Source organism: Pseudopipra pipra, chromosome 1 (genome assembly GCF_036250125.1).
Source record: "Pseudopipra pipra isolate bDixPip1 chromosome 1, bDixPip1.hap1, whole genome shotgun sequence".
In the NCBI taxonomy this organism is placed as follows: Eukaryota; Metazoa; Chordata; class Aves; order Passeriformes; family Pipridae; genus Pseudopipra; species Pseudopipra pipra.
In genome coordinates, this window is record NC_087549.1 from 61,378,791 (window position 1) to 61,403,701 (window position 24,911).

General features: G+C 41.9%; 1 protein-coding gene across 1 annotated transcript in view; it reads left to right on the plus strand.

Annotated features, from left to right (window-relative positions):
• The window catches only part of PARD6G (par-6 family cell polarity regulator gamma), a 65,430-nt gene extending 41,126 nt beyond the window's left edge, over positions 1–24,304 (plus strand). Inside the window, exon 3 of the mRNA XM_064658526.1 lies at positions 21,470–24,304. Within this exon, the coding sequence (XP_064514596.1) occupies positions 21,470–22,329 (860 nt within the window). The 3' untranslated portion in view covers positions 22,330–24,304. The remainder of the gene's footprint in view (positions 1–21,469) is intronic.
• Positions 24,305–24,911: the final 607 nt, after the last annotated feature.

The window sequence follows — 24,911 nt, forward strand, 5'->3', positions numbered from 1 at the left end:
GCTGGCCTTCATTAGTGACGCTGGCCAGAACATAAGCATTGCTTTAAGCTCCTGTCAACCTCCTAGGCCAAACAACCCTGGGGTTTTTTATCTGCTCCTACTCCAAATCTCATTCAATTTCAGACTCAAACTTTTCCTTTCTTTAGAAGATGTCCCTTCAGAATCTGACCAGATTGTCAAAGTGAGCTGTGGCACTGCCCCTTCTCCAGGTTCCTCTGCTCATATTGAAGTAACTTGCTGTCAGTTCTCTGCTGACTGGACTGAGAGGGTCACCAACATTTAGAACAGAACCTGGCTTATAGCCCTGTATTTGGGAACTTGGGAGTTATATCCATGAGTGGTAAATCCACAGGCTGACTTGTCTTTCTCGCTACAAATCTATGAGCAGCCACAGAGACAGCAGTCATCCTTTTGGAGCATAGTGCTGGCCTGTAACGGGTCATGCAGTCAGCAATCTCACTTTAAAGGCCTTTTTTATGGAGATCTATTCACACAGGGTTTACCGCCCCTCTGATGTTAGCCACATGGCCTAGCTCCAGGGACTGCTCTGTAGAGCTGCTCATCATCTGTGCCCCAGCGTGTGTGTACATGTACGTTTCTTCTTCCCAGAAGGAGCTTGATGGGGGCAGAGGTTCTCCACTGTACTTTTGATCTGGGGCTGCTTGAGGACTGGTAGACAAGTTTCAAAGATTTATTCTAAAGCCAGGACAGATGAACAGCCAGTTACTAGCTCACTATCACTGTGATTTTTGTTAATGGTCCTTCGAGTGTTTTCTTCTTAAGTCCCTTATCTCCAAAGCAAAAGTCATTACTTTGTTCCCTGCCTGTTTTCCTCAGTAGCTCCTTTAGCGGTGGTGTCTGTGTAGGCAGGTGATGATATCCCTAAGATCAATGTAAAGGCATCCAGAAATAGCTGATACAGAGCCATCATATGTATTTGACTTTATTTCAGGCCTCTCTTGACTTGAATACTTTCTAAAGCAAAGCCTGCAAATCAAACATGGAGCAGCCTGCAAATCAAACATGGAGCAGCCTAGGCTCAGGCTTTTGAGCTAAGACAGCATAGGAAATATTTACCATTAAGGACCAATGTTTTCAACCTGCGCTATAACTTACCGGTCCTAAATTGGTAGCCTTCTACTAAAAACTTGCACATAAACTGAATGAAATAATTCTGTATGAGAAAATTTATGGGATTTATTTTTATATTTTTTTTGTCATCCCAGGAACTTCTTAGGAAGGGAGCAGGAAGACAATGAAGTCGAGACTTTATAATTATGGTAGTAATTTTAGGAGAGACCTGGATGAATTGGAAGCTTCTCTTTGTTTAGCTAGGAGAACTAAAAAGAAGAACCAGTTCATCATGGCTAGATGCACTTGAAAGTGCACACTAAAAAAAAGGTAAAAGGTTAAGTGAAATAATTTTGTTAATATTGGTTTGTGAAACTGCTGGAAGCATTATTGCTGGGCATTAACCTGATGAATCCTGAACCTCTAGACTCACATGGGGAGAGACTAAAAGCCATAGTTGGTGACCTGCAGGAACTAGCAATGACTTCCCAATTGTTCGGAGGCTATCAAGGAGAAAGTGCTCTTAAGTGGCCACAACACCCACTATCCTGGGAAAGTGGAGAAAGATACAGCAGTGGGTTTGGCTTGCTGCAGCAATCCTGGGATCAAGCTAGGGTCATACTGTGGCATGGCCTACTGCAGCCTCAGATGTTAGTCAGGGACTGATTAAATTAGCCACAAAAGACAGAAGTATGAACAAGAAGTCTACCCAAATGCAAGCTTGAGTACAGCAGGTGTAAAGTTTTTAGTCTGAGACCCAAACTTGTAGCACAAATCATGGAGGCATGCTGGAATTGCTCATGGATTGAATCTGTCCTTACTGCAGAACTACCAACAGGCTGGATGTGGTCCTCATTGCTGACATGTCTGTTTGTAGCCCTTCTTTAGAACTTAATGGTATTGATACTTCTTTCCTACTGCCTCTCAAGTGTGTTTTCCATGCTCCTTTTCTACCTTTGGCGGTAGAAAAAGAGCAAAGCTTTCACACTGAAACTCTCTGTGGCCACAATGGGATGTGACTGACATGGGCCTTCCCTTCTGTTAGGTTGCCTCTTCACAAACAGAATTGCCAATAAAGTTCAATCAAGGCAAAGTTGCTTTTTGAATTGAATCCAGATTGTCTTTAGGCCTGTTCTGCCTAGACTTGGAAACTGTGGAATGTTCAATGCAGTATGACTGTCTTCCAGACAGCACTAGGCCAAAGCAAATGAAAAGGTGTGATTGAAAATTGTGAAATGCACATTCATATGTGTGTACGAACGTAAAAGATACTACATTCTTTTTACAGGAAAATTTTCAAGATCGTTTACAAACCAGTGCCTTCTGTGCATGCATTTCCTCTTCCACAAGCTTCAGTGATCTCTGTGTTGTGTTTAGAATTTGAAGACTCACTGTACCAAAAATGTGGATCCAGTCCCTGCCCTGAAAGAAGTCTGTCCAGAGAGACTGGACAGAAAGAGTTGCTGCATGAGCAGAGTGAACCAGGCCAACAGCTGACAAATTATTTGCTTCTCTAGGTGGTTCATCTGTCAATTATGCTCTTTTTTATTGGTGTGGTGATTGGGTTTTTGTCTCCTCAACCTTTCTGTGTTGTGTGGAGCCAGTTGCTGAAATGCTGCCTGTATTAGTACAATCAGCAGTAATCAAAAGGAGTTTACTTATCAGCCTAGGGCATCCTGGACAAGCTAGTCTCTTGTTAGGATGAAAGAGCTGAGGGTAGAGTTTAGTTAGCAAAGATCAGGTATGTCCATGGGAAGCTGACAGTGTTGTAGGGTTCAGACTGGGCCTGTTGGGTGGTTTTGGCAGAGCTGTGCTATTGGTATGAATCGACCATCCATGAATAACCAGAATTGAAATGTGCTATATGTGTCTTACTGCTCAGTCATGAGCCACGTAGTGTTCCAAGGCTCTCACTGCTGTTACTTGTGAGAGATGTGGTAACATTCTGAGCAGGTGTGTTCTTTCTCAACACTGGGTAGGAATCTGGCTTTTATTTAAGTTGGAAGTGCTCATGAGAAGTCCCCCTGGATGTGTCTACTTTCCCTGTCCCTCATTCTGCAGTGAATAATTGGCTGAGATAGGACAGAACTGTGCTCAGCTCTGGCTGGAGCAGGTGGCACCCACTTGTGCATGCTGCAGGATGTTAGTTATGTTCTCCTGACAGTGGCAGTCCCAGCTTTGCCAACATTATTTGACTCTCACACTTGGAAACTAGTGACTCTTTGCTTACATTAGTATATAGTCAAGTTTGAGTTGCAAGTCCGAGGTACCTTTTAGCAAGCCAACTCCAGCTAACAGTTCGGGATTTAATTGGAAGGACAGGTGAACTCTAAAAGTAATATAGCATCTGAAACACAGAACGTCACAAAGTCAGGCCTGTCCTAAAATAAAATGACAGATCATAGCTTTTGTAAGCTGAGGTCTCTGCATGCCTGGCAGCTCAGTATCAGAATCCATGTAGCAGTCTATATGACTGCTGAGCCCTGACAATGACATTTGGGAGTGCGATAGCATGACATAGCATACACTTGTCTGCACAGGTGTCCTCTGAGAGGACAAGGCCATGTCTCTCCTCTGGTATCACTTCCTATCCTAACAAGCATTGAGCAATGTCTTCCTGCATGTCCCATTCCTCTCATGTTAGTTGCTGCTCACCTTCTGCAGTGATTCTTCATCAACAAACTCTAGGTTGATCTTCTAGATAAACATGTGTGCTAATGACACACAAATTAGTGTGGTATTTCAGATGTTAGCTTTTAATTGGAAGTCCCCTCCCAAGTAAGTTTTCAAGTTAAGAGTAAACAGGAATTCCTCCATTTTCTGCATCCCCCCGACAGCATGACTTGTTAGAAGGATTCGATCTGACATATTTTTTTTACATTAAAGGTGCTGACAGGTTATAATACAATCTGTAAATTTTAGCGCTACAATCTCTTGGCTGTGTTGCTGGCAGAGTGCCAGCAGAGGGAACAGAGCAATAGCTTTCATGCTCCATTAGACGTGTCAAGAGGGGAAAATAAAAATGTTGGACAGAAGAAGTCTGATACAGTAGTCTTTCTTCTTTTTTTTTTTTTCTTTTTTAATGTGGCTTTCCCTACTACAGCAATTGAGAGAAATCAGTATTGATCTTGTGTAAATTCAGAAAAACAAAGGAACTACTCCTTCATTCTGAATCATTGTGCTCCACAGTGCAAGAAGTCTGAATTTTGTTGCCATGCTTGGCTGCCTTACCTTGCCCCTAGACTGCAAGGGTTGATACAGAAGTTGAATTTGGAAGTAGTTTTGTCAGGTGGTGGCAGTGGTGGCTACTGCTGAGCTGATGAAAACTGGCAGTAGGCAGCAAAGCTGGCAAAGCCCCCTGTGAGAGAAATTGTGGTTCAGAGTTTCAGCCAGTTTCAGTGACAGCTTAGTCATCATCTAAAGAGAACTTGCTGTGCAAACATTCTGTGTAAATCAAGTTCTCAAACTTTACAAGATACTCCTATTGTAAATGCTCTATCAAGATGGTCACTTACATTTGTTTATCTTCCTTGTAACTTAGGGATTTCTTGGAATGGGTGTAGTGAGAACACTATTATAGAACGGCAGCAGTTTTTTTAAGAATCTGCAAATAATTATGGTTGGTGATATGTGTGTACTGAGCAACTAATACAATGTGCAATAACTGCAGATGCCAGTTAGGGACACACTGAGTGTGCTGCTGTCCCATGCACTGATACCTCAAAAATGGAAATCTAAAAGTGAATTTCAGAAAACTGTTTCCTCGTGAGAAAAAATGAACACAGGTCTTCTAATGCTGCTTTCCTTGAGTTTGCAAAGACATAGTTTCTGTCCACTTAGAAAATAAGAATGTTTCAAATGCCCTCCCGAGTGGGCAGCAGAAACCTCGTATTTTATTAAAAGATAGTGAGACTCGTGCAAGGCTTTTATTTTGTGGTTTTGGGTTGCAGTGTTAAAAATGTATGACACCTTCATTTCTGCCTGTTAATAGGCAGCTGATAGGGCATAGAGTATACACAGTGAGGAGATAAAACCTGAGAATTGAAGCATGTCAGTTAAACTGTTGTGCCTTATTTTAATTCTTACTTAAGGCATCTATAAATTTTAAGGAGGAAAAGGGAAGACTTTGCGCTCATGGTTACTTTCTTCCATTTGAAGCCTTAAGGAAAGCATCCTAGAGACTTGCAGTATTACACACAAATAAAAAGGCTAGAAAGGATGTTTATGTAGTCTATTATCATATAGTTTTAAAACTTCTTAGGATGGGGCAAAGATAAAAAGGTTATGTCTTCTGCTTTCTGAATCAATGTAATGGAAGGGGGTTCCTAGCCAGCGTGCTCACACCTTGTAAATTCTTGATGATGGTCAGCTCTAGCTGATGAAAGCTAAACCTTCCTGAGGTTTAGCTCAAAATCACTCAGGCTGATAGCTCCCCACCCTGTTCCTGTCTTTGCTGAGCTGCTCTGGTTGCTGTCCTGTGGGTGCCTGGTGCCACCACACCTGGCTCCTGTTTGTGAAGGCTTCCTCCTGCTTCCCAGAGAGAGGGCAAGGTGGCAGCTGCTCTGGCCTCACACCAAATGTGAGGCCAGAGCACACATTGGCTCCCACTCTGCTAAAGACGTTACAGACATCAGGCCAGAACAACACAGGTATTCAAAAGAATTTGCCACTTAGTGTGATTCTAATAGCTAGTATTTTTCTTCAGTGATTGTGATAACTTCTGAACATCTCTAATTTTCAGTCATATGAAATTGTGAATTACTTCTGAACTGAAAGTTTTATGACTTGTGAATTGGAGATTCACTGTTGGCCATGTCTAACTAGAAGTACTGAGACACAAGCTTGTTTAAACTGGTAAACATAGCTGCTGCCTTACCAATTGGTGACATTAGTTCCCTCTGGATATTCCCTGTTGGCCTGCAAATCAGTGCCAAGGTATATAGAATGACTCACTCCTTGTAGCGCTTCCAAGATGGAAATTCTTAAGTCTAAGCTTGGAGGTGACAATAGTAATATTTTTCACTTGTTAGGCAGGGGTTGGGGTGAGCCCAAAGGGGCCACATCTATATCCAGTAACTCCCTAGCCAGCAACTACCTTTTGTTTATTGAGTGGATTTTTGTGGGGCTGGCTTTCTGTTTGGGAAGTTTGGTTAGACAGTCTTGTAGTTTTAGGGAGGTTCTTATGTTGCACTTCAGCAGAAAGCTCCTACTGTGAAGGAGCTTGGGCTGACTCTGCATAACGTGACGAGTCTCCTACACAGCATCCTCCCACAGCCTGTCAAGCTGACAGCACAACCCTGGCACTCCGCGTAGCAGTGGTGAGAGTGCTGGGAGCTATTGGCTATCATGATTATGAAGCTAGGAATCTCCTCCTCTCTTCCTGAGGGCTGTGTAACACAAGAGCAAGACTTTTTAATTAGCACAACAATCCGAAGTGAGCAAAAGAGCAGAGCTCAGCTAAAACAGTGTTCTCAGCTGTTTGGGCGAGCAGATAATGTGAAATCTGGCATGTTAACTTTATGTTGGCCTTTGACTGATCTGACATGAGAGGCATAAAACCAAACAGGACAGTGGTGCTTTCCCAGGAGAAATTTGTGTTACAAATGAGATTCTCCCTTCTGTGAACTGGCTTTTTGATATCTATGATGCCTAGTTTGTCTTGAATGCCTCGCCACTCTTTCAGTATACTTCAGGTACTCTTAGTATCAGGATTTTCCAGATCTCTTTCTTTCTCAGACAAGCAGGTGATTCATAGCTACAGCCTTTTGTTTTTCCCCATTTTTTTCTTAAACTTTCAGACCTGTATCTGTGTATTAAAAGAGGGACACTAAGGGTTCAAGGTGATTCCTTCCAACTAACATATCTTGATTTGCCATGGTCGAAGGCCTGACTTGTGTGAAATGAACTGATACAGACAAAGGCGAGATGAGCTGTCTTGTGCAGAGTTTTAGCGTGGTGATCTGGATGTTAAATTGCATCCATGCAGAAGGAAAAATTGAAGCTGAGTAGATAAATACAATGTGGATGGGTAAGGAAAAGCCCAGAAAGAAAAATTTCTACCTCTCTATTTTTTTTTTCTCCTCACTGCAGCTCTCTGGATTAATGTGGTGTTAGCTGCTAAGCTAAGGGCAGGTGTCATTAACTTTGAAACTTGTTTAGCCTGTCTCCTTTGATGCTCTGTATCTATCCCTCAGCATGGGAGGAAACATTGGGACCTTTTCAGTTTCTGCAGGAGGTTCCCTGTGCTGATGCTGTACTAAACACAAAGGTTCTACACTTTGGGTTCTTGGCCACCTATAAGCATATCTGTAACACTTAACATAAGCACAAAGCAAACTTCTTTAACCCTGAGAGTGAGTTGTTCTTAATGCTGATCTCTACACTGCAGCTGCAAAACTTTGTTAAGCTGGAAGACTTTAAATAAGGTGTTTGATTAGCTACTATGTTAATGAGTACATGTTAAAATACAGCACAACTTAGTGCTGAGTGTTTATATCCCTCCCAAGAGCATCTTAGCAAGAAGACATATTAGTCACGTCAACTTCTGAGCCATTGTTTTCGTTTTATATGGCTATTTGACTTCACTTTTCATGTCCTTGGAACAGTTTTTTTCTGAAGTTGGAACACATCATCAAATAAAAATTCTTGTCTTGGTCACTATTTGGCTTCTGTTGTGGGAATTTAGTATGGATTTAGTAATGCTGACTGATCTTATTATTAGAGATCTTGCCAATTCCTGATGCTGTCTAGCAATTTAAGAGAGTAAGGTGAGGAAAGACATGGAAACTGGGACACTGGGCTTTTGTCTAGAGAAAGCAGAAGGTGTTTTTAATTCATTCTTGTTTCATACAGGGGGTGATGATGTGAACTGGCTGCTCACAGTAGAACCCCATGAGGAACTCAAGGGTAGTGAAAGGTCTCACAAGAAGACAGAAGAAGTGGAGAGCAGAGGTTACTTGTAGCAGTCCACTCTCTCTGGGCTGTGATGCAGCTTGTACTGAAGGTTGTCCAGCATCAGCTTAAGGAGCACTTGCCTATTGTATTGGGAGGATGCTTCTGTTGAAAGCATTCTTGGAAACAAGCTATGCAGTGTAATGAAAATTAGTCCTAACATATGGCATCTGTTTTTCCTGCCTTTGAACCCTGCAAATCCCTCCTCCTTCCTTTAAAGCTGCTGGGCTTTGCATAACCTCTGATGTATTCTCCAGGTTTTTAGCTTAACTATTCTTATGGGAGCTTAGTCTCTCATGAACAGTAAATTTTTATTTTTAGCACTTCAGGATTCACAGATGAAAAGGACTTTATGTAATTAGCTCTCTTGTGCGGGACACTTTTCTTTAAGGTGTGTTTTCTGGAACTTATAATGGTAGTAAATCAGTCGGTGCACACTAAGGAGTTGCACAGCAGTAAGTTCTGGCCACAGCTTAATTTTTCCAGGTACAGTAAAAGCCATGCCCCAGCACAGTTTGTGCACTTCACTCAGAGCAGGGATCAGGCTGTGAAGGCTGTATGTTCTTTGAGATAGCTGTCTGCCCCTACCCTTCAATAATGTCACTTAACAGGCAAACGTGGTGATGACTCAGTGTTATCTCTTGAGTAACAGGAAAACTGAGATCATGAAGGGAATTCCCAGTGGCATGAATAGTGGGTGTACCCGAGCCTGGCATTGGGAACCTCCGTTCATTGTGACAGGAGATTGCTAGTAACAGAGATGAGGTCTGAACTTGAGCAGTGTCTGTGTTTAGCATCTCAGGAGCAGCTGTGTCAGTCAAACCATGAGCAGCAGTGCCATTGCTTGCTGCTATTACTGGCAGAGCTATGTTTTCTTTCAAAAAAACTTGTTTGGGTAAAAGATTGAGGTCTGTACTGAAGTGTTTGGTATAACTTTGCTGCTGAAATACATGGAGTAACTTGTGCTCCCCAGGAGGCAATATCGATGATTGTAGCTGCCAACACTGATACTAGTTAAGGAGACAAAATGCTTACATGAGGCCTGAAGTAGGTTTAGTAAATAAAGAAAAGGTTTTCTTACATTTGAGCCAGTAAATGTCAGCTTCACTTGCCATGTGTCATGTTTTGTTCTGATATCGTGGAACCTGATCTAATTCTATAATTTCTGAATAATCACTTCCTGTCTGCCACTCCCTTGTTTGTATCATGTGCTCATAGGGAGAAACACTTTTTAAAAAGAAAGTACACCCTCCACTAGCTTACCACACTCACATAATGATGGAGCGTCTTAAAAGTTGCTTGAAGAAAAAAGCCAGGCTTTTTAAGTGGTGTAAAGCATTGGTGGTGTATTTGGGGGGTTTTTTTGCCTGTTTATTTTTCAGTATTGCAGATTGCTACTTGATATTCTAGGAAAAAAGCTTCACAGTCCTGTTAGTGGTCATCTGAGGGCTAGACCCCTCAAGTATGTAGGTGCTGCGAACATTGACAGCTCTTGGGGAGTCGCCTCAGGTGCAAAGTTTGCCCAAGCTGCAGCCTTTAATTAGTTTGTGTACATAATTGATCGTGAAGCCCTAGCCAGTGATGGAGAAAGGAATACAGCATTATAAAAATAATGTTGGGGAAATCATTTAGCCAGTAACTCTACATAGCTGATCCTTCTGCCAGGCTCGCCATGATCCTTTAATCTGCTTTTAAGTAAAACATGTAGTTTTTACTGACAGAAGAGGGATGAGAGTTAAATGCCTCTTGCTTTCTGATGATGGCCAGGAAAAGATATTGCTAGTCTAACATTAAAAGTAAAAAACTATTTTGTTCTCAACTGTAGAAGCCAAGGTAGTGTATGTTGGGCAAGGCTTCATTTCTGTTTTGAGGAAGAGGGGTGGGGACATTGCTCTAATCCTCTTACTTCATGGCTATGGCAGCAAAGGAAACAAGGAGGGTAACTTGCTGCTCTAGCCCGAGTAAGGGCCACCATTGCAGCAGGAGTTATGGGTACCACAAAGTAATGTGCAACACGTGTGTATGTGTGTGAAGACCACAGGGATTTTGCTAAATGTCACACTGAGAACCTGTGAGATACAGTTTTATTATGTAAATATCTACTGTTGTGCTGAAAAAAAGGTGTATTGTGGAGCTTCTTCCTCCACAGAAATGTCCAGCATGTGCTTGGCTCTGTAGGGAGGCTCTGCATGGGCAAATATCAGACAGGCAACCTTCCTCAGACTGACTTTTTTTAGCCCTTCCTTAGCCTGTGGACAGGGACTCAGGATACACCAGCAGCAGCATTCAGCTGGGGGGCAGCTGTGCATTAGGGATGAGGTTGGCATTTTATTCCCTTAGTGGGGAGTTCTTTCTGGCCCCTCTCTGTATCATAGATCAGCTCTGCACTGATTGGCAAAGGGCTGGGCCTCTGCCAGAGCGACTGGGCTCTCAAGAAAAGTAGCATTTGCTTCTGCCCTAGTAATTATTCAGGAAAAAGTTTTACTTTGCACTCCACAGGCAGTTTTACTGTTTTGCAACCTGTCATCAGGAAAGAGGGCTTCCTGGCTTTTGCTTTGTTTATATCTAGAAGCAGCAATGATTTCCATTTGTGAGGTGAGCTGTCATGTCCTCTGAAGGAAGAAGAGTGCCAGCAACTTGGGGAAGTGTTACAGACGCAGTTTGAATTGTAATAGATTGGGTTCTTGACCTTGCTTCTCCTCTGCATTAGGAAACAGAACATTAAATAGATTTATATAATACGTGTTTGCAGCTTTTCTGCTTGGTACCAGCAGCTCTTCGAGGTTGCTCCTCCCTTGTCCCCTGCCACCTGAGGGGCCCTTAATTTTGCATTAATTCTTGGTGCTCCTTTTCAGTGCCATCGTCACCATGTCTGACGCACAGGGTTGCATTGGCCATTGCTGAGGATGATGACTGGCTCAGACCTGCTTCTGCCAGGGCTTGGTGCTGCTCCTTCTCCTTCTGCCCACGGGCTTGCTCCTGCCCGCCCTGGCCTGCTCCAGCCTGGGGAACAGGGGACTGGAAAACATGTCTCTGCAGGGGCAGTACCACCTGTTCCTGTCCCATCTGAACACAGGAGATAAACTGTCTGGGATTCCCACAGCTCTGCAGTCCCACCAGCCAGGAGGGCATCCTGATGCATCTGGGAGACCACAGGTGTAGGCAAGAGCCTGTCAGTGCCGTAAGGCCGGGGCATCCGGGGCAGTGGCTGTGTGGGGCTGATGAGTGAGGGAGCAGCTGTGCAAGCCCTTCACAGGGCTGGCCCACGAGGGGTGTTTATCTTATGACTAATCTGACTCCAGCCAACAAAGCTTGGGAGACTCCCAGAGGTCGGGACTTGAAAGACAAGTGTTGTAATTAATTTCTTATGCCACACTTGTTGTGAAACCTTTTTAATTCCATGATAAGAGGCAGAATCTGGATTTTGTTTACCATCAGCTGGGTTGGAGGCAGGAACCAGAAAAGTGCTTTGTAAAGCACTGCAAATGTTTTTCTCTCCCTCCCCCCCCTTTGCAGGATGTATGTGGTATTATCACACCACAACAGTGAAGCTATAAAAACATTATTGCATCCTTTTTTTTGAAGAGAGAAAACAAAACCTAGAAGAATTTTAACTGCTTAAAAACACATCTTTCTCTGAGAAGGTCTGGTAGGAACTTCAGAACAATCCAAGATAAAGAGTGTGGAAGAGATCACCATTTATTTCTTTGATACTTAAATCTTCATTAATATGTACTTCTGCACAGTTTGGGGATTTCTTTTTTTCTTTTAGTTATCTTTACTGGGAATTTAGAAGAATAAGACACTTCCTAGCTTGCTTGTCTGAACTAGCTTGGGATGAATAAGGTGTTACTCAGCAAAAGAATGCATGAGAAAGAATTACTTCAGAACAGAAAACAGTCTTTCTTCATAGTACTCTTGTACCTCACAGATTTAATGTTTGTAGCAGTTCAGTGTCTCATTTGTCACCTCTGAATAAGCTACTAGTGCTCCCAGCTCTGGAATATCTTTTCCTTCCAAGCAGAAAAACTGCCTGCATGCTACAGAAATATGATTAACCTGACCACACGGTAATAGAGGATTCTTGATAACTGCCAGTTTTAGCTAAGGAGGGTTCATCACTCTAGACTGGAGAGGAGGAGAGCATCTGGCAGAGAAGGCGAGGGTATGTGGCAGAAAGGAGCAGAAGGGAGTGTGTAATACCAGGCTTGAATCAGATTCCCTTGAGCGAGCTACAGTCTTAACTGTGTTAACTGGGTAGTACAGGTTCTGCCTTCCTGGCACGGCTCACCTCTGCTAGCTGTCGAAATGGCCTTCAGTGCCGATGACCTTACTTCTGAACAGAGGAAATGGCTGTTTTAATATCCTGTCATCTATAGGATGATGGTTCTGATCAGTTTCAGTACTGCAGCTCTTCAAAACCTTCTCCTTTCACCTATGGCTGTGTAAATACTCTCCTCATACAAACACACCGCCTTTATATTATGTTGCCTAATGTCGTGCTGCCTTTCCAAGCTTCATTTGCAGCTTCTTCTGAGACTAGTATGAGACAAAAATTTTGTTTCTTGTCAGAGGTGTAAAATTCATATTTTGAATGCATATGATCCTGAGGTGATTTTTTTTCATTACTTGTGGTGTTTTTTTCAAATACTGCAGTTATGAAAAACAGAATGGTATTCTCCTGAACTTGCTCTTTGGTTCAGTCTGTAAATTCTGTTTACATTTCATGCCTTCCACACTTTAGATTTGTGGAAAAAGTAACTATTTTCTGCTACCAGTTTGGAAACAGTTATATTCAATACTTACTTTATAAAATCTATCACTTTTTGTGTCATTTAATGAGATTTTTATTGTAGCTGCAGTGCATAATGAGAGTTATTGCTGTTACTGCTCCCTTCAACTGCTTGATCTTCTGAGTGAATAGAAGAGCGTGTTTGTTCCAGGTCAAAAATGGAGTGGGTGAAACAGAATAATTAATGGTTTGCTTTTTAATAACTTTAAATCTTGACGTTTGTAATCATGACTTGTTGTAGAGATTGCATGCAACTGTAGGTTGGAAAGTGGTGGTTTTGGGGATGATTTTTTTTTTTCTCCCTAGGCATCTTTGATTAGATTGATAGCCCTCCCATTTTGATACCATCAGCTGAGTGAACACAGTTTTTGATGGTTGCTAGGAGTTGTTGTGTACATATAGATTGCTTTGTCAGGCTCTGGCCATCAGGAGAGCTGCTTACAGGTGATGCTATTGCTCTCTGCATGCATCACCAACCCACTACTGCTGCTGGGTGTCCGGTCAGTGCTGACTGGCCTGGGAAACCATCTCACCAATAAAACCTCCAGAGCAGCACCTGTGACCTTGGGATGAACATAATAATGATGGATGGCTGAGATGTGGAAGAAAAACATGACTTTTCCCAACTTCCCACTGACCTACTGCAGGAAATGAGAAGATTAACTAATACTTTAAAAAACCCAAGGAAAACAGCAACGAAGCCAAAGCTCAAACCCTACAATTTTCTAGTGCTGCAAAAACGCAACCTTGGCATAACGTGGTTTGTGGAAAAAAACAAGGGGAGAAGGGCTGTTTCTGTCATGTTTTAGGGTAGAAGTAACATATGAAACCTAGAGGAAAAAACCCCTGACAGTCCTGGGAAACACCAAATTTTACAGGTGAAAGTGTGGATGGAGTCCTCTAGTTAGCTTATGGCTAGTTTGGGGAGCTGGGTTTGGATATTTCTGAGGGCAAGGATAGCTTTGGGAGGTACAGGCCTGAGTGCTTACTTATATTTGGTAGCACCCTTCTCCTCCAAAGGCCTCACTTCTTTCATGGGGCAAACTTGGAGGTCCAGCAACAACTTTTGCTCCATCGCAGCAGTGCTGAGTCAGAAACAAAGGGCCTGCTGCTGGGAAGGGAAGAGGTTCAGCAAGGGAACAGTGGCCTCTGATGACAAGCAGTGAGAAGTGCAGGAGGCCACACCAGCGACGTAGACTTAAGTCCCAAGGAATTGATTGTCTCCATCCTCAAGGCAACTGGCAGAAAAATATTTTTTATACATGTCTGACACCGTAAAGAGCCTGAGGCTAATGCAGTTCAAGTTTTGCTTGCTGTAGCATGTAAAACCAAAGAAAAAAAATAACATTCACTTCCTTGAAAGAAGGTAGGATATTTTAAATTTATAAGTGTTGGAAGTAGAGATGTTAATGTTGGAAATACATTTGTGTTACCCATGTGTGTAACATTATGCATTTGTATTAGATTTTAGTCCTAACCTATGAGTGAACACTTCCTAAGTAGGAAGGCAAATTAATATCTTTAGTACTGAATCACTGTAGAAGGAAGGTTGCCTTTGGCAAAACTGTAGTTTACTAGGCCTAGTTTGTGCTTCCAAAGCCCTGTTAAATGTTATAGATAAACCATAACATTTAAGTAGTCTTAATGTTGATGAGATTGTTTCCAGTTTCTTGTGATACAGTGATATGAAGGGAGAGAAAGGAGTAAGTGCTGTGTGTGGGTCTGTGCTTGTGCGGGATACATTACTTCACTTTTGATGGAATAGCAGCTACAACTACTTTACCTACAGTGTGTTTTTTGGGTTGGTTCACCCAGAGGTTGCTGGCAGCAGTGATTCTGGATTTTTTTTTTAATATTCCTGCAACATATAGAATGCAATGCTAGCATTCAGATAACCTTATTTTTCCCGTTATTAAATACTCCTTGATGAGCAGTGTTGGCACTGATCCTCCCCCCAAGCCAAAGTTCACTTCGTATCTGTTTCCTCTTAAATCCCTTTGCATGTGGTCAGCTTTATAGGTCATAAATGAGAGTCTGCCAGCTTATTTGTTGTCTGATTGTTTTCACAAATGCTTCTGGTGTTGATCTTTCTGAGAAAATAGACACTGATTGCAATTTGTGTCAAACACAGACAGTGTTTTGTAGCTGGGACACAGAATGGTAGAAGGGTTAAACATGACACGTTCCCTTGAAACAGTTTTGACTGCTGCTAATTTGAATGTTCAGTAATGGAGATCTGTTGGATGGAGGGGTTACCCTTCACTATTAATGACTCATTGGCCTCCTTCCCAAGCTGCCTGAAGTGCTGCTCTCCCTAGTGGAAGTAATTTTGTCTTTGAAGTACTTTCCAGAGCTGTCAACTAATGTTCCACAGTTCCCAGAGGAAATAATAAGCCATGAGCGCATGTACACTGAAAATGTAGAGTCTGAAATGAACTGTTCCTATAGGAGCCTGACAGTCTGCTTCTCTGTGGAATTCAGCTTGTTTATACAATCTTATCTGGCTAAGCTTTGGTATTTTATCTGGCAGGCAGTTCCTATGAAAAGCAGCTGTCCAAGCAGTGGGAGTGGTGCTCCTGTTGTTTTTTTCAGAAGGTCTATAATTTCTTGTTTCATGTAAATTAAAGAAATACAATACTCTCTTGGCTACAACCAAATGCTCTAACCAGTTTTCTTTCCCTTATAAATAGCCCTTAAACTCTGCTCTGCTGTTACGTCCTGTATGACTTAATGATAGAATCATAGAATCAAAGAATCAACTGGGTTGGAAAAGACCTCCAAGATCATCAAGTCTAACCCTTGATCCAACACCACCGTGGTTACTAGACCATGGTGCTAAGTGCCACATCCAGTCTCATCTTAAAAACCTCCGGGGATGGTGAATCCATCACCTCTCTGGACAGCCCATTCCAATGTCTGATTACTCTCTCCGTAAAAAATTTCTTCCTCATATCCAACCTAAGCCTCCCCTGTCACAGCTTAAGATCATGCCCTCTTGTCCTACTGCTGGTTGCTTGGGAAGAGACCGATCCCCACCTGGCTACAACCTCCTTTCAGGTAGTTGTAGAGAGCGATAAGGTCTCCCCTGAGCCTCCTCTTCTCCAGGCTAAACAATCCCAGCTCCCTCAGCCTCTCCTCATAGGACTAGTGTTCAAGTCCCTTCCCCAGCCTCATTGCTCTTCTCTGGACCTGCTCCAGCACTTTGACATCCTTCCTGAAATGAGAGGCTCAGAATTGGACAGAGTACTCGAGGTGTGGCCTCACCAGCACTGAGTACAGGGGAAGAATCACTTCCCTGGTCCTGCTGGCCACACTGTTCCTGATCCAGACCAGGATGCCATTGGCCTTCTTGGCCACCTGGGCACACTCCTGGCTCATGTTCAGCCTCCTGTCAATCCGAACTCCCAGGTCCCTTTCTGCCTGGCTGCTCTCCAGCCACTCTGTCCCCAGCCTGTAGCGCTGCATGGGGTTGTTGTGGCCAAAGTGGAGGACCCGACACTTGGCCTTGTTGAACCTCATCCCGTTGGAATCAGACCATCTCTCCAGCTTGCCCAGGTCCTTCTGCAGAGCCCTCCTGCCTTCCAGCTGATCAACACTTCCCCCCAACTTAGTGAAATCTGCACATTTGCTAATGGTACACTCAATCCCCTCATCCAGATCATCAGTAAAGGTATTAAATAGAACTGGGCCCAGCACTGATCCCTGAGGGACACCACTGGTGACCAGCCACCAACTGGATGCAGCACCATTCACCACCACTCTCTGGGCCTGGCCATCTGGCCAGTTCTTAACCCAGCAGAGAGTGCCCCTGTCCAAGCTGCCAGCTTTTTCAGGAGTATACTATGGGAGACGGTGTCAAAGGTTTTGCTGAAATCCAGATAGACCACATCATAGGATTCATGGTGCCCACCAGGAAGGTGTAATGTGTTCTGTGAAGTCACAGGCTGACTACAGAATTGTTAGAAGAGTAACTCAAAGATGTTACCATCTGTGAATTTACAGGTATGTTTTTAACCACCACCACTGTTGTCAAGAAAGTGAGCATAGGTGACTTCCTATGTGAAGAGGTCTGTAGATCTGTAGCATATATCGATCATCTCTAACAGAGAGGTCCTTATGGGCAAGCAGGTAGTGACAAGGCTATTTAAAAAACCAACCAACCAAACAAAAACCTACCGCCAAGCACATATTAACTGAAAGGATGCAGCCAAAATACACAAGGTTTTATGTTCATGGATTGGACTTGATGATCTCAGAGGTCTTTTCTAACCTGGTTGATTCTATGATTCTATGCAGCTCATGCTAGATAATAAAATGTTTCTTAAAACTTACTGAAAGCTGAAGCTTTTTTGGGAAAAGAGTGGCAATAATATTCAGTGTCTGCAGAAGAGTTTGAGGTATTTTTTGTGTAGCTTTGGGTTGCAGGTTCAAGTAAGAGAGAACAGAAAATCTGAGGAGTCCTTCTCCAACTGTGGTAAATTGTGTTCTTCATCTCTTTTACAGGAATAGTGTTTTCAGTGGGAAGTAAATTATGGGCACAAGTAAAATTCAGGTCCAAGTCTCAAAATTTAGTGGCTATGCAGGATTATCTGGCCAGTTCATAGTACATCTTTGTCTGAAAGCACTACATCTTGTAGATGAAAATGGTCCATGTAATCTGCCCCATTCTGAGAAATCCGGGACATATTCAAGACCTAAAAGGTTAATTTTCCCTCTGTCACCTGTATGTAAATAACATTTCATTCCAGCCTCATTTGAGACTTAAGAAGACATGACACTTGGCTTCAAGCACTGTTCAAATGTCCCATTTGATGACACTTCTCAAGGTTGTACACATGCAGAATTTTATAGACCTTTTGCTCCACAAAAGGAGAATTTGATATTGCAACAAATGAAACATGAAAAATGAGCTCTGCCTGGTTCCATATGGTATATACTGGTCTTGCCTGAGACCCAGCATCAAGCACAGTCCATTCCTTTAGCTGAAGTGGCATTCCTACTTGAAATTCAATACAGTGAGAAACTCAAAACCTAACAAGAAGTTGCTGACCTTCATTAAAAGTCATCATAAATTATGCAATGATACAGTTTTCAGTTCAGTCTGACACATGCCACCAGAGCAGCTTAGTACTGGTTGTGGCCACCCCATAGCTGGTTAAAGTGAATGATGTTGTCTGACCTGTCCCAGTTCCCTTGTAAAGAAGGAAGTTTTCTTTTTGCTGTGCTAGGGATTGATGACTTTCTGATGCTACAGAAACAGCTGATGTTAAACTTCACTAGAGATACTTTGCTTTATTCCAACAGCAAGAATAGTGGTTCTAAATACCATCGAGGAGGTAGCTGTTTTGTTCTGCAGGATTTTTTGGTTTGTTTTATTTTTTTTTATTTTAAGGTGATGTCCAATTGAGTATAACTGCCAGTGAGCAGATTATCTAGAATTCACATAATCTAATAATCCCTGTATTGTTAAGGAGCATATATTCTGTACTTGAACTTTTTCTGGAAAATAAAGTTAATTAGTGTTTTTTCTTAAAAGCTCTTCAAATTAGCTCTCATTTCTCCAACCTGTAATAGCTTTCAGCAGTTTTACCTGTTAAAATTAGGACTTCATCTTCCTGGTATGGAATCCTGTTTAGAGTCAGAGTTGGAAACTAATGCTTGGCATTGTTTTAAAAACAGAAACTTCAGTCATCAACAGGACATGGACTTCATTTTTTACCATGGTCTAGCCCTGTAATACTAAATTCAAGAATGGTCAGTGGTCCAACACTGAAGGTAGCCTGTATCACTTGTAATGTAATCCTGCTTCTGTCTGGTTCATGTTTGGAGGAAAAAGGTAGCATTTTTTGTGGTAAGATGGGCTTTTTGTTTTAGAGGAGGTGGTTGTCTTGAAGCTGTTCAGAGGTTAGGAATGCTGGCAGTCATCTGGGGGGGCAGGTTACTGGACTGAGCACAGGTGAGGAGGTCACAGGCATAGAACAACTACTTCTTTTGTTCCACTGCCCTGATGCTGGCCCAACCCAAGAAAGCTGATTCAAAAATGACCCGTGTGTCTTAGGAGGACCATCATACTTGTGTGACATTAGTACTTGATCATCACAGACTTGCATGTGAGAATTAACTCTCTGGATTGTTGTTAATTTAAGGGGAAGAAAACTGTAATCAACAGATATTCCCAGATGAACTATTTGGTAAAGCTTTAGCAAGTTTGCCTTAAAGTAATTAAGTATTAATATACTAACATAGAGAGGAAGGGAGATAACAGTTACCTGAGTACTTTCAGGGGACAGATGACTAACCAGGGCATGTGCTCATTTTACCTACAATGCACTGAACTGTACTTGCCTACCTATTTTTCTGAATCTTTAAGGGATGCAGATTTTGGTTTAAGTTTGGTTTGCCAGTGCGGCAGGAAAAAGTCTTAAACACAGAGACCTGTAATGTGTATGTAATTTTAATTGCCATCTTAAACTGAAATTTTGGGGTAAAGGTTCTCTTGGACTCTAAGGCACAGCACTGCTGTTCTTACAGTGCTGTGTTTCAAGTGAGGAAGAACTTATATTCTAAATCTGAATCCCCAAGTTGTTTTATTAGGACTGTCACAGAAATTTATCCGTGAATTGTGAGGGTGAGCAGGGCACAGTGTTTGAGACTGTAGTGATGAAAGACATCTCTTATGGACACATACTTTACAAGGAAAAGGTATTTGTTGTGAACCTTCAGAATCGTCCATCAGAACTAGGTGAATGTAGATGGTGTTCTTCTTGATGAAAGAAAAGGAATAATACCTAGCTTTGGTTCCAGAAGTTGGCTTGTGCATTCAAAAGAGTAGACGCTGCACTGACTGTTCACCAAGTGAACTTGAGAAGGTGCCCCCTCTACAAAGTCACTGTCTTGGCTGTGAATATGCTTCCAGAAACGAGTTGGGAGCTTCTCGCATTTGAGTGATTTTAAGGACTTCCAGTCCTGTGCCTTACCAACCTAAATAACACAGTAAGGCCTGTGTAATTGGTACAGCTCTGAACAGCCTGGGAGGAGAGAGAAGAGGCAAATGTGAAGTTAAACACAACAAATTTGTTCAAGGAGTATCTTTATTTCATGGGAACTTTTCCTTTGGCGCCACCTTCTAGATGCCTTATATGTCCTCAGGGTTATTATAGCCAATGTAGATAAGTTATAGGAGAATGCAGAAATAGTCTTTCTGAAGTCTTCAAAGGACTTTTTCTAGCCCAATAACTGTGTAGGATCATAGAATAAATGAGATTGGAAGGGACCTCTGGAGCCCAGCTAATCTAACACCCTGCTCCACAGAGGCTCAGTTTGATCAGGTTGCTGCTTAGCACATTTTTTTGTGTCCTTTGATTAGTGTAACTTAATGTCATTTAACTGAAGTCTGTCAATAATATGCCTTGAAATTAGACTTGAAAATGAGACTTGCAAGACATAGAAATGCAATTATAAGCTTGTTTTTACTAACAACTTTTTCCCCCTAACCTATGCAAGGTTAATTTATTGGAGAAAAAAAATGCTTAGTGGCAGTTCTGTGAATGTACTTTTGGATTATACTGCTTGTTTTCAACAGTAGAATAAACTGGAAGTCTGTTAGTTTATCTGAAAAGTGTTATCATGCTAAACTCCCCGTGAAATAATTTTTCAGCTAGTGCATGTTTCATGTTTAAACTATGCACAGTATTTTTAATGGGAAATGCAGTGACGCAATTTGTACACTAACAACTTCATGTCTTAAGTGTTTTTTATGCAAAGCACAACATGAGCTTCTTACATGGAATAACTTCTTTTACTTGGATAATTTAAAAGTGATTACTTTGTAATGCACTTGAAATAAGTGCTACAGAGACTAAAATATTTAAACATTTCCTTAAACTGCAGACCCTAGAAAGGCAGCTTTCCCATGGATCTTCCTCTCAAGGGCAGGAGTCCATGTCCATTCTATGATGTTTAGCATACAGACTAGGCAGCAGAGCAGTTTCTCCCTGCATCTCTTTCTGCCAGGCTGCTTGCTTACACAGAACCTTTTGTTATCTGGCACTTTTAGCACTTTTTATTGCTGTCAAGTTCAGCTGAAATGAAGTAAAATATTCCAAAAAGAAAAGTGATGTACCAAGAGATGCATATTAACTAACAAAGGCTAGGCAAAAAACGTATCCAACTACTCTCTTGCACTCTGCTATCATGTTTGTACCTAAGGCCTGCTATCAGTTAAGGCTATGTGTTGAGTATTAAAATGCACCCTAATTCAGACTTTCAGGTTAGGAATACACTCCTTGGCCACTTGAGACGTATGTGTAAAATTAGAATTCAACTCTGAAAATACAGTCTCATGTCTAAGATGGTATATCAGGCCTGCAGCAAGTAATTGCATACTACATAGCTGAAATAGGAGTTCAGAAAAAGAAGGGTTTTTTTCCCCAAAACATGGAAGTGTGAGTAGTAATTATAAACAACTCATTCATTCTGAATGTTGTGCTGATGGACATAAAGTGAAACAAAGGTTAGAATAAGTGGGAGAATTAATTTGGCTTTTATCCCTATTATTAAGAGTGTGCCTTCACTGAACAAAATTTAAGTGTAAAATGCCCTGCAGATTGAATTATTCTGTTTGATTGATATACATTGGTACTGCTTCTCTTTCAGATGAAGTGGACTACAGCAATTTTGGGACCAACACGCTATCAAGGAAGAAGAAGGCTCTGGTGACACTCCGCAATGACAACCTCCGACGGCGTCCTCACATTAACATTAGCATGCCTCATGATTTTAGACCAGTGTCTTCCATAATTGATGTGGACATTCTTCCTGAAACACACAGGAGAGTGAGGCTGTATCGACACGGGTGTGAGAAACCCTTAGGATTTTACATTCGCGATGGCACCAGCGTAAGAGTTACTCCTCATGGACTGGAAAAAGTACCCGGTATCTTCATCTCTCGTATGGTTCCTGGTGGCTTAGCAGAGAGCACAGGCTTGCTGGCTGTGAATGATGAAGTCCTGGAAGTTAATGGCATTGAAGTAGCAGGAAAGACTCTTGACCAAGTCACAGACATGATGATTGCCAACAGCCATAATCTTATTATCACAGTCAAGCCAGCAAACCAGAGGAACAATATTATTCGGAGCAGCAGGATGTCTGGTAGTTCTGGCCAGTCTACAGACAGCACTGCGAGTCACCACAGCTTGCCTACATCCCATGTGCTGCAGAACTTCCACCCTGATGAAATGGAGAGTGATGAAGAGGCTGACATTGTCATTGAGGGTGGTCTGGAGCCACAGCACATTCCTAAACTGCACAGCCTTACTTCCAGTAGCCTCTCTCGAATCAATGGCAGCAGCCTTAGCCACAGACTTCAAAGGGACCTGGTGCTCAACAACAACTCTGGCCGAGAAAGCAATGGCAACATCCACAAATTACTCAGTTCCTTAAAAACTGATCCCCGACACAGTCTGGTTATCCCCAGAGGAGGTATCGAGGAGGATGGAACAGTCATTACGCTTTAGTAGCAACTTCTGCAATTCTCCTTACAGTCTTAAGTGCCAATTGGGACAATTAACTTGTGCAACATGTTATGCACAAAACAGGGAGCTGATATTCTCATAGACCTCACGGGTGCAGAAAATTGTTGCTTTCTAGGAAACGTGGCATCTGGAGTTAGACATAAAGCTGTCATGCACTGCAAAATTTGTCGGGAGAAAGCCAGAGTGCAAAATCTGGTTCATATCCCAGCCCTGAAGTGAGAACACAAATTTGTTTTAGTTGTTATAAATCTAAGCAGTCTTACAGGCTACCCATGGCAATGCTACATACTTGGGTTTGAATACATGGGTGGATGTATTAATACGTGCATGTATACGAATTAGATTTCAATAGTAACAGACATGTCTATTTGAAGTGGAACCTGGTTTTCTTCTAATACTGGCTTAAAGGGGGCGCTTCTTAACAGCCATCCCATCTTCTACTGTTACACACAGCCCTTCTGCTAACTTGTTTACACCATATTTTCAGCCTTATGTCTAATCCAGACGAGCTCTACATAAAAGTAGCTGTTTCCTACTCTGGTGGTAACAACGTTTGGGAGATGCTGCAAATACATTTTCCAAAGGAAACTGTAGATTCTATATATATAAAAATAAGTGGTTTTAGAGGCCCGAGGCGGCCGTGTGTAGGATGTAGCCGTGACTGCTGGGGCACGGTCGCCACCTGCGGGCCAGCGCTGGGAACGCGGGGAGGCACCGACACGGCGGGGTCAGCGCCGCTGTGTGGTGGTGTATTCTTTTCCGATATTTATTAGATAATACCTCTTGTTTTTTTCCCCATCATCTCTCTCTCTTTTTTTTTTTTTTTTCGAAAATCATGGTTCACGTGAATTTTTAAAGATGCAAGCAAGAAAGCAGCAGAAGTGGAAGAGTGTGCTAGGACTGTCCCCTTCACCTCAGAGCTGACACAATCCCTTGTACCTTTGGGGCCACCTAAATCCACAAGGTCTTTCCTTACAAAAGATTCGCTGATTGTCATGCAGAGCTGGAGGGGGATGCTGACTGACTCTCAAACCTAACTGTTATTTTTGGACTCTTCTAGTAATAAAGCTTAACATCTACACAGGATTTCTAGAAACTTAAAATATAGTGGATGTTTGCGATGGTCAGACACCTTTACTGGGTGCTGGCTGTTGGGTGACCAGTGACTGTTGAGTCACAACCTGTCTGCTTCTGAAAATGCCATGAGTCTAAGAAAGTGATTTAATCCAAAATATTTTGTTATATCTCAATCAGTGTAAGAAACAAAATATAAATGTTTTACGATGTATTTTTCTATTTTTAGCTTGTGTCATTTGCTCCTTGTTTTTAACTTTGTAGTACATTAAAGCTTTTTTTATATGGTGGAATAGACATTTCTTAAATATTGTATGGATATGAAAATTCAGAAGTCTTGGTTTGAAGAAATTACATTCCATTTTGGAATCTGTAATGGCTGGAAAAAGGATGTGCGGACTAATTCATTGTTGCTAATTTAGAATACCTGTGGAACAACCAGTCTTCTGCTCATTGTTAAATATCTTTGGGACATTGAACTTAGTTTATTTCTTTTAGATTTGCTTTAAAAGTTTATTTTAAAATTCTTTCACTTACTCTAATTAAATTTTTTCTAGGTATCACAGCAGCTATAGAGCTGTACTTATTTTTACTGGCACAGTAAGAATAGATCATTGATCCTGTTCGTCTTAAAACTGTGTTTGTACTTTACCAAAGGTTTTCATTTTTTAAAAAAATCTGATTATTGGTGCAGTAAAAAAAAAAGAATAGCTGGATATGCTTCAGTCAATCAGACCATCTTACCAGGAAAATTTTGTTACACCTTAAATAAGACTACTTTTATGAATAAGTGATTTGTCTGGCTGAAGTTACTCGTTTCTCCTTATTTAACTGATGACAATGTGACCTATCTGCAATAAAATGTGCACTGTCTTACTTCTAAGCTATATTCTTTCCCTGTGCTCAAGCATTTATGTGGAAGTATATCCCATCCCTGTGAAAACAAGGTATCTGGGTTGGATGGCTCTTCAACTATGTAACCATTTTAGTAATGATTTTCTCTGTATTAGTACAGACTTTGATCTTGCTGCTTGATCTCAGTGATACTGAGTTTCTTTCCATAATGTTTTTTTTCCCCGTACTGCTTTTACTAAAGAGTACTGCTGCACTGATTTCCTTGGGAACCCACTCATAGCAGTTTTCCCAGTACTGCTTTTACTAAAGAGTACTGCTGCACTGATTTCCTTGGGAACCCTCTCATAGCAGGGCTGGCTGCAAACCTCAGGGCTTTGAGGGTTAATTCTGACTCCTCAGAAAAAGCCTAGGATACCTCTGGCTTAGTGATCTGCTGCTGCACTGCACTCCTTTGCCTGGAGCCTTCTGGATGTCACTGTCCAAAGAAACCCTGCGGTACAATCTATTCATCACAGGGGATAGGAAGCATAACTTGTGTTTCACACGCAGGTACTCAAGATGAATTACAAACTGAGAACACCCAAGTATTGATGTGTCAGCTTTAGAGCCAGCACTTTGTGAAGTAACTTTTAAGG